The 14011-nt window shown below is 40.1% G+C and overlaps 1 protein-coding gene across 1 annotated transcript in view; it reads right to left on the reverse strand.

The window, feature by feature from the left end:
* usp43a (ubiquitin specific peptidase 43a) overlaps window positions 1-14011 on the reverse strand; it is a 94998-nt gene that overhangs the window by 52320 nt on the left and 28667 nt on the right. The window contains exon 3 of the mRNA XM_041037005.1: window positions 7411-7514. Coding sequence (XP_040892939.1) covers window positions 7411-7514 — 104 coding nt within the window. The remainder of the gene's footprint in view (window positions 1-7410; window positions 7515-14011) is intronic.

The following is a 14011-nucleotide window of genomic DNA, read 5'->3' on the forward strand; positions in this document are numbered from 1 at the left end:
CTGGATTGTCCTCAGATTGCTGTCCACACTGTCTCTGCATTAGGGGCTGTATACTTATATTTGAAAAAAAAAAAAATTATGATTAACTGACTAGTTGCAGATTAAATTTTTTTCTGGTCGACTCAGTTCTGAGTAAGAAAATGACTGTGAATCTTCTCCTCACCCTGCATCCAATCACAAATTTGACTTGACTACTTATGGCTTGTTTTGAGGATCTGAATCACATTTAATTGTAATGGTGTCCGGTGTGTAGTGCATTTTAAATTATCATCCAATCAGAAAGGTTGTTTTAGGACACAGTGGTAAAGGGGAGTCACACATGTGCAATACTCTGTACTGAGGCAACTGTATAACTCAAAGTGAGGCGGCAAATGACTCTGTGCAAATGACTTCTATGCTTTCAGAACAAAAAGGAAAAAAAGATATCAAAGTTACTTCACTTGATAATTTTCTGCACTAACTGGCTAACACCCACTTCAAAGTCTGGTAGTAAATGGAGCTGGGTGGTTTCAGAGGGAGGGAGAGCGGTGAGAGAGGCTGTGCTTGAAGAAAGCCTCTGTGGGTGGTGAAAGCATCCAAATCAAAGTAGGGAAGGTCAATGTCTGGCCATATTTTCAGTAGACACTCAGCTGTGTGGTGTGGAATGACCAGACGCAGGCCCCGAGAGGTCAACGCGAACATATCCCAACCTGCACGCATCTTTGGGGAAAAGCGGAACCCCTAAAGACCATATTTGAAGATGAGAGGAAGTCTGCAAGAAATACATGAAATGTTGATTCATAAAAGAATCTGGTATAAAAACATATGATTGGTGGAGAGAACATCTCACACTGGACAGATATCAGTTTTCTTTGTTACATAAGTAGATCTTAAAAGGCTTCGAGCTTTGCCTTGTGAAATATTAATTGTTTACAACTCTCGGCCCAACTTTTCAGGGACTTAGAAAAACAATGTGATTTGTTCGCTTGCATGTATTTTTCAGTTTGCTTTATTTCACTAGATCTGTAAATCTAAATACTTACAATGCATTATATAAACTATATAATGTCTTTTCACACTGAATCTGCATTTAAATAAAAACCACTGATAGGGGAAAAAAAACAACCATCCACAGCTCTCTTGTTTGTCTAGATGGATATAGACGCTGGGGCTTTCCGCACATCTCTCATGCCATTAAAAATAGATGCCACAAAGTGAGAGTGACAGACGGAGGAGGGAGGGGAGGCTTTGACAAAGACTCATTTAAACGCCGCGGCACAACGGAGTGACTAGAGCACCAGCTCCCACATCGACAGCCCAAACCACAAGACAGTTCTAGCTCTAATCGCAAACATTTATTCAGATCAGACAACTCCACCGAATGCCTCTGAGGAGCATCTCTGTGTGATATAAAAAGAATCAGGAAGGAAGGAGAGTGAAGAGAGAGAGACCAACCAAGTGATATAGGGCCAGGAGAGACACAGATAGAGAAGGAGACAGACAAAGATGCAGCCAGAAACAAAGAAATAAAAATTAGACACTGCGAGATTGCGAGGGACTGATTGCTCTTTTGTTAAGTCTGCATTTACAGGCAAAGTGACTCCAGGACCCCAGTGATTAAATGAAGTAAAGAGGAGGTGAAGAGTAAAACAGTGAAAAAGGAGTGAAGATGAAGGAATAAGTGTCCCGGCTGAACAGACTGAACCCAGCACAGACTGAGACAGGCAAATGAGATGAGAATACAAATGGATATAAGGCATATTTACACTGAAGAAGCCCAGGATGGAAAACAAATTCCTGACCATCCGGGTATCTTTGTCTATTATTTAATAAATGTAAGTCACCAGGGAGAACATGGCCTCAGAGTTCAGAAACAAATCTATACTGAGTCATTTCAGTTAGAGAATAACTTGTGTATATGATGTGCATTAGAGAGGTCGGTGCTTGATTTAGGTTTTGGAGTGAGAAACTGGTTAGAGCCTAAGTGTTGAATAACACAGTTAGATTTTTTTATTTCTGAGATAGTTTGGTGCTACACTGACAAAACAACAGAACACGCTTCATTTACTGATTACTGATTGATACTTATTAAGTAACAGGAAATATGCACATTGATGAATATCCAAATAAGATGGTGTAACTGTGCCAGATGTCGCCAAATTGTTACAAAAAGAGACAACCCTTATTGAAACAATCATGTAGTGTGTCACTACTGACCAACCAATAAAGTTTCAAGCTGTTAAGACTTACCAGACATCCAACACAATGATTTACACTGACAAAATGTTATATCATACTAAAACTAAAACTAAAGGTAATAATTTATAAGAATATTATAGAGATTATAGTTTTGATAGAAAAAAGACAGCTGGATCCTCTGTATTTTAGACACAGATAAGATTAAACTAAACGACCTTAGTGGTGAAATTAGCCATTTGTAGCGGCAACGAGCAACAAGAAGAAGAGGACACAGACAGGAGCTGGACTAATATCTAAAGCTAAATATACTTTTTAACAGTACAACAAACAGTATTAAGCAGAAAATGCATGAGTAACAGTAAGTAAGTGTACAGCAGCACATATGCAGCACTGCTGCTGTACTAAGAGGAATATCAGTGTCTGAAAAGACCAATATGAAAATTGTACTGAATGTACAAAGCTATTGCTGGAAAAATATTAGGTAATCAATCAGTTAATCAACTGACAGAACATCAATCGGCAACAGATGTGATAATTGTTAACTGGTAACTGTTAATCATTTAGAATGAGATGTTCAGACAAAAGAAGCAACTTGAACACTTCTCTGGGATTTGTTTAAAAAAAACTATACACATAGGGCAACGATGAAAATAAAAACAAACAAGGACTGTGACTGGTATTAGAAATGTGAAAGAAAAAAAATGCCATTTACTGTTTGTTATATGTTCTTCAAACCATCTCATCCAGATTTTAACAGTGACACACACCCACTCTCTTCATCTCTCTATATTTATGCTCATCTTACTCAAATCCCTCAGGTGAATCTCACAGTCCCCCGCATTTTAAGGTTTGCAGTTACATGATAAGCTTGTTACAACCAGTAATGACTCATGGAAACATCAGGAGAAAACAGCTGGAATAATAAGCTGTTGGTGCACAGTAGGCCAATTCACTGCACTCAAGACTACTTAAGAGTGAAATTACTGTGTGTTAGAGTTATCGTCAGTGTTTTTACTAGTAATTTTGACTTGAAGAAAAAACACAATGTACATCATCTTCCCCAAGTGATGATCAAACATTAATTCAAAAGTTAGGAATCCAATAATTGTAAATAAGTGGGGAATTATACACATTTTTTAATGTAATGAAGATACTCATTTTTTATAAATGTGGAATATTTGGATCTAGCTCTGTATTTCTCTTTTTGGTGTTGGGGCTTTATGTGGTTCAAAGAAGAAATGCATTAACCAGTGGATGTAGCAGTGAATGAGCCTGGAGTGAAGTTTGTCCAGACTGGGGGCTGATGTGAGCAAAATGTTCTCTCCACCTTGCCTGGACCTATTTCAGTGCTCTGTGTATTAGTGAAGTGTGATACCACTAAAATTGTTCTGTCCTAAGGAATTCATTTTCACACTTAGTATTACAGGGCATCAACTTAAAGTAAGCTCGAAGAAATGTTTCTAAATGTTAAAGTTCCACTAATAAACAAAAACTTTTCAGTCATAACAGGCTTGTTCATAGATGGTCATTTGTTAGAGAAAAATATGAAGGGATTTTACACATCAAAGATTTTACACATCAAAGCGTGTTTACAGGTTTTGGTGAGTATTACTGAATATGTGAAAAAAGTTGTATAAAGTGTGAAGTTTGATAAATTGCCTCAAGTGATGTCAAACAGACTGCATTTATATGGTGGTTTTATCTAAAGTCTTTCACTCAATCACCCATTCACACACACACCAAGCTACCATGCGAGTAACTATTGGGAGCAATTAGAATTGCAGTGTGTTGCCCAAGGACACTTCAATGTGTGGACAAGAGGAGCTGGGATGCTGTCTGCTCTGAAACTGCCAACACTGCGATCACTGGACAACTCAGTCTACCTGCAAAGGCACAGCCGCCACGTTTGACGTCTATTGGGCACGAAAACTACAAGTTGGAAAATTAAAAATGGAAAAAAAAAAAGTGACTGCCCCTGGTAAAACACACTGGAGTCTCCAACCAAACTGTCAGCAGTTACAGTTGCATTGTAGACAAGGAAGAAGAATGTGTGGAATAAAAAGTCTCATAAAAAAATATCTCATCAGTTTCACTTTTTTTTTTTAAATGTCCATTGTGAGTCCAACAATAACAAAAGGATGCAACACAAAACCAGTACTCTTAAAACTCTGCTGACCCCTTGTGTACTGAACATGTGCATATTTGTTGGCAGTACTATTACCATGCATCAGCACAGTTTGACTACAGCAGGTGGTACTGTACCACCTAGGCCAGAGGTTGAAAGCTGGGCTCACACATCTTATAACTACACACATCTTCAGTGAGGGCCATGATCACGGAGCATGATTCCGGTGTATTTTTCAAACATATGTTTCTACTAAGCTTTAATGCGTTCCATAAAATCATAATTATGATGGGAAAAGGCTTACAGGTGACCTGTGGTCCATCATTAGTCCATTATGAAGCCGCTCCGGTGTCCCTACAAGCCTCAGAGGTAAACGCACCTCAGCACTTAGCCTCTTTAGTAGAGACAAAGCTGTGCCAGGATGCAGTCGCATGTTAGCTAATTACAGTGGTTTAGCAATGATCACGTGTGTGTGTGTATACAAATATACCATAAACGCCTCTCTGTTTGTGCATAGGCTGTATTAATGTGCATGTGTGCAGCATGTCTAACTAATTACACCCCACTCTGCAAGTGCTTGGAGGTGTGTGTGGGTCTGTGACTGTGTATGTGTATGTGAGGCATCTAGAGCTAATTACAGCAGCTCTTATGCAAGGAGAAAACATTACCCTGCCTGCACTCACAGCCAAATAATAGAAGCACAAAGAAATGCCCCTCTAAATATAGTTTGAATTGTTCATGAAAAGAAAAGAAAAAAGGAGGAGAGGGGACATTTGTGTCATATGGGAAATGAGGTGTGTGTGAGTTGGGAAAAAGAACAAGGAAAGCACAGGATGTTTTGTGTGTGGTGGTGAGTAATGGTGTGTGTGAATGAGTGTGTGTGTAGGGGTGTACTGGTTTAACAGAAACCCACCCACAGCTGTTTGAAGACGCAGTAGGTGCTTCCAGGGACTTGTGTTGTGAAAATGTCCCTGAGCGTTTTTACTCTAATCAGCTAATGAACTGGCAGCTAATCTGATAATGTCACATAAACATTCAGTGTGTCTGCTCGTGTGTGTGAGAGAAAATGGGAAAGAGAAAGAAAAAGAGAGAGAGAGAAAGAGAGGGATACAGTTCTATTCTAAGTGCTCGATCCATCATCCCTCAGTGAGGGAATGGGATAATCCCACGAATGAATGGCTGGTTAACCTCACAGTGTAGTGGTCAATACTGTACGCGTGTCACAGGTTGACCTATTTTATTGATTGGCTCACATAATAAACTGCTGCGAGCCGACTATTTGTGCTCAACCAAACACAACAGGTCTCCTCTCCAGTGTGGCTGTGATTCTGTCCCTGTATTCAGACTCTGAGCAGCATGATCATTTCTCACCCAGAGATATTTGAACTAAATTCATTTCCCATTCTCAGAGTCTCACTGTACATCATGGATTGGCACAAGATTTCCTTCATTTATGGACATTCGAGCCTGTTCAATAGTCAGCCATGATCTTTCCTTCTTTAAACTTCTCCCCTCGACTTATACACAAACAAGCCTTTGCCCATTTGCCGCCATGCTGAAACGAGGGATGGGAATTTAATTCCAACGAGCATGAGAAGAAAATGAAACCTATTTGAAACTTTATTTGGTCCTAATTTCAGACACAGCAGGGTGGTGATGAGGGCAAATGTGTACACTGACAAACTTGACTTGAACCCATCTCGAACTTGAGTTAAATGCTGACTGTAAACAGGCACTAAAACCGGTTCACTAAAAGTCCATTCATTTTCATCAACCAGGGAAACGGCCTGTCAGGCCAGACAAGTTGGAGACACCTGTCATCAGCTGTCAACAACTGATCAATTCATCCACTTCCCTTGATTCCCAGCTGATGGGATTACATTTCACCAACAATTGTTCTGCCTAAAAATTGCAAAAAGCGTGGGACACTGGTCGTAGCAGAGTGTTCAAAACATCCCAGTTAAACTTTTACAGACCACACTGCATGAGTCCATATCTCAGAATTATACCAGGAAATTTATTAAATCCAGAGTTTCATTCCAGAGTCTTTCATTTATTTCCTATTTATGTGAATTTAAAACTACCTAATTAGTGCCGGGCATTTAGCAGTTTTCATATCAATGTCATTTTACAACAAGAAATATCTGATAGAAAAACTAAGGCTAAAACTGACATGCATTTCTTTTCTTCTTATTATTATAAATGTTATAATTTAATGTTTTCATTTTTCCTTAATGAATCTATTTTGCCAATAAAATGTCTGTGAAAAAATGTTTTTCATTATAAAAATGCACAGATTTATTGTCATATATGACAATCAAGCATGTCGCCACAGTGAACCCAATAGCAAGTGCTAAAGTGTCCGGCGTGCGCTGAGCTGGAGTTCATTACAAAAGTTTGCAAGGGCAGACTCACATATTCTACTTGTGTATTTTCTTTGCAGGGAAGAAAAATCTGGAAAAAAAAGTTTGTCAATTCAAATCATCTGCTTGTTCAGTCACAGAAAGTTGAGGTCTGACGTTAAACAAGCCTACCGTTTTCGTTGATGTTGTTCAGGAATCAAATGAGAGACAAGAGAGCGAGAGGTTAATCAAATGTGCACAGCCAAGTGCGCCGACAAGGTTACTGAAAGGTCTAGAGTCAGTTCCATTAGAGGGTTTATTAAACTTAAGAGCCCCAGTCTCTGACTTTCCACTGTGAATGAAGCAACGAGAGCCAGAAGCCAGTACTAAAGATAAATCCCCTGAATCCTTCGCAGGGCCTGTCTGACCTACTTTCTCAAGCTACTGATTCTTATCCACGGGAGAGAAAATATATTCCCACCTGTGCCGAATACCTGTTCTCTTTAATGGTATGCATTGCACTCTGTTTATTCAAACACAACCTCAAGACACAAAATATAGTGCCCAGTGGAATCCAGTCTGCGTACTGCATAATTGATAAGGTTTACTAAGAACTTTATATGATTTTGACAGAAATTCCTAAAAGGTACAAAGACTTAATCAACACCAGTATGACACGGCCCTGAACTTAAAGACCAACAAACAAACATGTTAGGAGAAAAGCAAAGCTAATCTGAGCATGCAGTTGATGTCTATCCTTCTCACCTGTACTGAGCCTGGAAATGTTCCTGGACAAAACTGTGTCGACCTCGAGGCTGCTGTGTGCTGGCTGAACTGGGACTGGAAGGATCCTCCAGTGGACTGGGTCCCTGCAGACAAAGAGACAGATAGGACAAAGCATGGTCGCATCAGTGGACATGGCATGTGTTCACCTCGACTTTTAAAAAAGTTACTTGCAGGTAGAGGCATAAATACAAGCAAAAATACAAATCCACATCATCATCATCTTCAGAATGATGTTAAAAAAGATGAAGTTGAAGAAGAAGATGAAGATAAAGTTACAGTAGGAAGGATTTTCTGTTAGAAATGTGAGCAGGCTACATGCAAGAAGAGTGTCCCATCTGTTTTTACTCTCTTTGCTCAAATTAATTTCAGGCATCAGAGCTGTAACTGGCAAAAGATCATTATTGTTTTGTTGCACGCGAAGAGATAAGTCAGAACGTCAGAGCAAGAGGGCAAACCTCTGTGAATGGTAGCTTTAACCAGAGCTGATGGCAGAGAAGAAAACACTTATTTCTGTGACAGGTGAAAGTGAATCTAAATAGCTAAATAATAGCTAAATAGAAAAAAATGGTGATTTGGAAAATGCTAGAGCAGGGAGGGATTTCATCTGTCTGTGAGAGAAGTAAAGTTTAACTGATAAAACTCATAGAAATATTTGAGATGTCAGCCATCCTCAGTGTCACGCTGATGTCTGCTGAATAAACTAAATGGCTGCGATGCCCTACATGCTGTGTCGGACTCAGCAGGAGGGCAGAGAGACTTCAAAGATAAACCTAAGAATAAAAACATGATCGCAATGAATAAAAATGGAAAAGTATGACTCGGGGGGAAAGAGCAACAGATTGCTAAAACTTTATCTATAGTTGATGTTAAAGCTGTCGGCTAACACTAGGTGGTAATGACTGATTAAACACACAGGCAAACACACACAAAAGGAATGCTGTGCAGTCATGCATCATGGTGCTGGTTTGTTTACCTGTGTCAACTATTGTTAACTGCAAAAACTGAACTTGTAAAGATAGATATTTGATATACTATATATTTGAAAGGAAACAGTGAGTGTTGGTCTGTTGGTTTGATTCTACAGTCACAGCCACAGCGGTGGACCTTCCACCACACTCTGACTTCTCAAGTTTTTCTTTTTCGATCTGGAGACAATGTTAGGAAAAGCTTTTTTTAAGTATCAACTTTTTCCTACTACTTACTATTACTTTTGCACTGTACAAATTTTTGCAGATCACAGCAGCACAAGCACAGGTGTAATTAATAACATTACAAACAACTGCATTACATTTAGGTGAGCTGATTCCAGGCTCCTAGTAATTTTCAGGATGCCTTTCTGGGGCACTTGACAGAACTGAGCCATTGTTAACTAAATTTATTTCATCTGTGCTCTTCTGGCTTTTGACAAGTCAAAATGTCTGCTGTTAAAAAAAAAAAAAAAAAAAGTCTTCTCTAAAGCCTTTTTATATAACACCCCAAACAGTCTACCTGTATGCAAGACACCACTCTTCTTCAGATCAGCCTTTTGCTTTTTGTACATTGAAACTTTGTGATATGAATGATGAACACTTTGCAACTTTATTTGTTTATTCACGATGAGGTTTCAAACTTTGGTTTCTGAGAGGTTGACTTGACATACTAATTAGAAAAGATTCAGGTTCAAACCCTTCGACATTAAGTAGAAAACAATGTCATAGTCCATTGAGATACCGGGGTCTGGTCTCTCCACCTTCTCAGGGGAAATGAGACTTGCTGTGCTGGTCTTGCGCCGTGTCTTCAGAAATAATGACAATCCAACTTTGCCGCAGCTTTTCTTTTGTTCAAACAAAATCCAATCACTGCTGCATTCTCTTTGAACAATGAGCTGCTTTTCGGCATCTTTGAAAACTTCTCCAAGGATGGCTCTTTCTGGAATATGTAATGAGGCAAAAACACAAAGCCCAAAACGCATGTGTGACAGTTTGTTTTCAAACTCTACCTCAACCCATTACTAGACTTGGCCTTATCTTCACTTTAATGTTTGCCTCTACTAAGTGGATAAAAGCACAGTATAAAAGCTCATTATCCTTTAAATCACTGTAAAATGCAAAAGTGATACCTCTATCTTCTGAATACTGTGCAGGAGTAAACACAAGACCAGCTTTACAATTAGTGCTGCTGTGTCTCGGGAGGACACTGGAAGTCAACACAACGGAGAGCAGGACAGGCAGCTACAACTGCTGTTTGCTTGGGATCAGTATTTCCACATGCTCACACCTCAGCCATCTGCACAAGTATTGAGTGTTGAAAATTACTGCATATCCATCTTGGCATGGCCTTATGCTATGTGTACAGTAAGATTAAACTGACAGCATTTAGAGGAAACAGCAGAATGAAGGGGAGAAATAACAGAGACTGATGTGTATACAAAATGGAAGGAGGTGCCTCTGCCTTGAGCAGCATATCACTCTTAATGGACAGTTTAGAAGGACTGTGTGAGCTATAGAGATTGGAAAAGGGATTCATCAGCACCTGGGGACCAAGCGATGCAGCAGTGGCTATTTGAAGTTGACTTCAATTTCCATTTTGTGCTGGTGAGTTCTGCCCACGGTGAGGAGAGCTGGGTGCCAAAATGAAAAAAGAGAATTACCCAAAAGCTATTTTGAATGTTCTGAGATGCACAGAGCTCCTCAATCTTGGATGGACTGCATATGATTCTGTGCTGGATCTCTGATAATCACACGTGATTTTAAAGCTCAATTGAGCCTTTTTTTTTCCATAATATGGAATCAAGTAATTTATTTTATTTGTCTCTGCATGGGTTTGTAAACAAGACAAACAAAAGAAACAATAACAATGTGTTTTTAAATAACAATGGACAGTATTTCACATGTGTATCTCACCTCTCTTTTACATATCACAAGCTGAGCTCTGACCAACTCTCTTTCTTTCAATTTTGCCCTCTTTTTTTCCATCTCTTCTCTGGAGGACAATGGAGAACAATCCTCAGACCCTCAGAGACAGACTAGGTTACAAGCGTCACCATGGAAACCCTGGCCTCATTTCCCCCAAATCAACATGTGGGAAAGGGGAACTTTTCTATCAGTCACAGTGTGGCCTAAAAATAAAAGGAAAACGCTAATGACCAGAGCCATTCTGTTCAGTTTGAAGGATTCTGTATGTGTACACTTCAGTGTATTCCTAAATAAATACACTAACTCAACCCAAGGATCATACCAGCATTTCTTTTTAAGTGCTGTGATACTTCTCATTAAAGCACAAGGACGAGAGCATGACAAGTACTGTTTACTCAGAGGTTGCAGGCAGCTTTCACATTCACAGAGATGCTGGTGTTTGTACTGGCACACTAAACACGTTTTAGGCGTAAATGGGACTGTCTGTCAGAGAGTACAGTGTATGATTCCCAAAGCAATAAAATACAATATGTGCAGCTTAAAGTTTAATATGCTCAATATAAAATGTGTATGTCACTGAGATGTCATAACGTAAAATATATTGTGTGGTAATTCATGTTTCTGCACATTGAAGATACTCTTTGGTTCAGTGGTTTAGTTTGATCACTTAAATAAAGGTGCATTCCAATCTGTTGGTCTGCATTTCAGGCACACTGTGGCAAACCATTTTGCACCCTTCCTCATATACATATATGTAGCTGATGACACATAGCACCACCAATGAAAGGAAGCCATTTGAGATGACCATTTAAGCGGTGTCAGTATTAATGGTAGCCTAACAACAGGAAGTAAGTACAGTACGGAAAAGAGAGGAATATGAGTAGGAAACACAGACTGGCTTTGATACTTCATTCTCTATGCATAATAAATCAAAAGCAAAGCTTTTCACCACACACTTGAAAAGGCATCTTCCACCATAAGCAGGTCAAGAACCTCTTAAACAGAGAATAGATGACTCCACTGAGAGAGAATGAGAGTAAGAGAGGGTATAACACATATAAGACACATATACTGTATACTGCGGATACACAAATAGGGAGAGACAGAAAGGGAGAGAGAGCACTGAGTGTGCTGTGTCTCTCTTTATTTAGCACCAAGGGAATAATGAATACCACCACAACACTGTTCCAGCTTTGCTTTCGTCTGCCAAAAATAGATGCGGGGGCCGGCCGCAGCAATAACAAGTGAATACTAATATTCAGAAGCACTAAGCTGTTCAATTGTCACACTGGGTGTAATCCAAAAAAACTCTGAATGCTAACAGATCTAGGCCATTTTCAACTGTCTCCTGTTGCTTGGGGACAAAATTACCAGCTGCGTCTACATGCCCCTGCCAGTGTAATTGATTTGTAAGATTTACATATCGGCCCTGGTTTCAGAGCTCAGCACGTTCGAGCTTAAATAGCTGCGCTTGCCTTGTTCTCTAAATGACTGTGGTGTCAAACTGTAGATGAGATGCTTTCGGAAAAAGGTAAAAGAGCAATGAGATTGTACAGAGAGGTTAAAAAAAGTGACTACTACAATGGAGGAAAAGACTGGAGGAAATGTGCAAGGGCTCAAATGAAAGGCTCTTTTTCTGCCTTCTTTGCAGGCAGGGAAAGCTCCATTTTTCTCATGCTTTTGTGTCTACTGCTAGTTTTTGTTTTTTTTGTTTTTTGCCCAAACAGCCAGGTGTTGGTCGATTATAGCACAAAGAACTGATCTAATATAGTGTACTCGCCAAAAGCCTGGAGGACTTTTAGCAATGGGGTCTGGGATTTGGACACACATACCTCTGAGAAAAAGAACTGAATTATTTGTGATGAGCGTTTATAGCAACCTTGCTACACTGAGCCTGTTTCTATTATTACAGTGGTGCTCTAAAATGAACTACTTTTCAGTTTTGGCAGCAAAGCCATTCCCAGCATATTGAGCAAGTTTTCTGAGTGTTTCTGGGGTGTAAAAAAGAGCTAAGGTCACTTCGAAAAGAACATTGTGTCCTCCAACTCTTTTGTTCTCCCTTTGTGTTTACTCCTGCTCTGAGCGACAAGAGGTCAAACGGGTACATATCACCACCATCAGCAGAGCTCGGCATCATCGCATCACAGGAGCGGCAAACCCACAAGGACCCATGATTATTGTCTGTCACACTGCGCTGTCTGCACACACTCACATGAAGGCTCACCTGGGGCCTGTGCACGCATAAACACACACGCACACACACACATAAACTCACATAGGCAGGAGTGCACACACATGAACTTCAACGGAGCCTTGAAGCCCCAGCCACTGCATTGTTGAACTGGAGACAGGTCACACCGGCGTTTCAGTCAGCCTCAAGTGAGCTCTTCAGTACTGACTGTACTTCTGATGTCACAGGCTTCTTAGATTTTCACACAGTACATATTATATACATATATTAATATATGACAACAGTAAAACATATAGGGGGTTTTATCCTACACTGAACAAAGCAGTGCTCAAGTAACCAGTTACAAAGCTGTTAATATCCTTGTTTCTGGAAATCAATCAGTTTCACTCACCAGGGAACTCACCCGATGGTGGTTGTGTGTGTGTAGTCAGCACTATATGCTCACAGCTAAGCTAAAAACAAGAGCAGATTGCTACTCTGATTGTCTTGGGATCCTGTGTAGCAGTCTCATACCCATTTCCACACCTACAGCTTTCATATGTTGTTGTCTTCTTTTCCTTCCTGCCTGTCTTTACCTACTGCATCACCGCGGGACATCACAACATGAAGGATTTGGTAAAGCCACCCAGCACTCTTAAGAATATCCAGTGATACGGTCAAATCCTCAAAAAAAAAAAAAAAAAAAAAAACACCAATGCTACTCACTGGCACCCCGTATGATGGGTACAGCGAACACATGTTCACATGTTATTTATTAGTTTGTCTTATAGTCTGATCTTAACAGAAACCACCCTTCATCAGCAAGGAAGTACATCCGTACTCGGTTAGCAATTCTCTTTATAACCTTGGATATTTTCTTCTTCTCCCAGATTTGCTCCTAAGAATCCTCAACTCAGTTTGGGACTCGATTCTGCGTGATCAGTGAAACATTTCTTCAGTGCAGCCACTGTAAATCTCTTTGGCCCTCTGCCCTCTTTGTCTGCTGGCAGAGGCACAGCTTCCCTCCAGAGATCTTCACACTCCAATCCCTACATGAAAACATATGTTGTTATCAAAGCCCTACTGATTCCCCGTGGCACGCATTCATGTGAGACGTTACTGAGGCGCTCCTCTACAGCGTGCTGGGGAGTGAGTGGGAGTTTGGCCTGCTGAGTGTGGTTGTATATTTAAAGGTGTGTGTGTGTGTGTATGTGCATTATGTGGGGGCTTGTAGTTCCAAAGCAAGGAAAAGAATCTGAACAATCACTATAACAATGGGAAGGAGTGGGTGTTTACTGTGTGTGTGTGTGTGTGTGGATGCGTGAGTTAGAAGCAAAACATGAACAAACCAGGAGAGGCAGGTTGGCCTGGAGGTAGACAGGCTGACTAATAACCAAAGAGCTGCTGATTCCAACCATGGCTCTGACATGATGGTGTATTTCTGCTCCAAAATAAATCACTATGATCAGAAACTCCTCAACAGGCCGTATAACTGTTAAATAAGCAGCTCTTCGTA

This window comes from Toxotes jaculatrix, chromosome 4 (assembly GCF_017976425.1).
Source record: "Toxotes jaculatrix isolate fToxJac2 chromosome 4, fToxJac2.pri, whole genome shotgun sequence".
Lineage (NCBI taxonomy): Eukaryota > Metazoa > Chordata > Actinopteri > Toxotidae > Toxotes > Toxotes jaculatrix.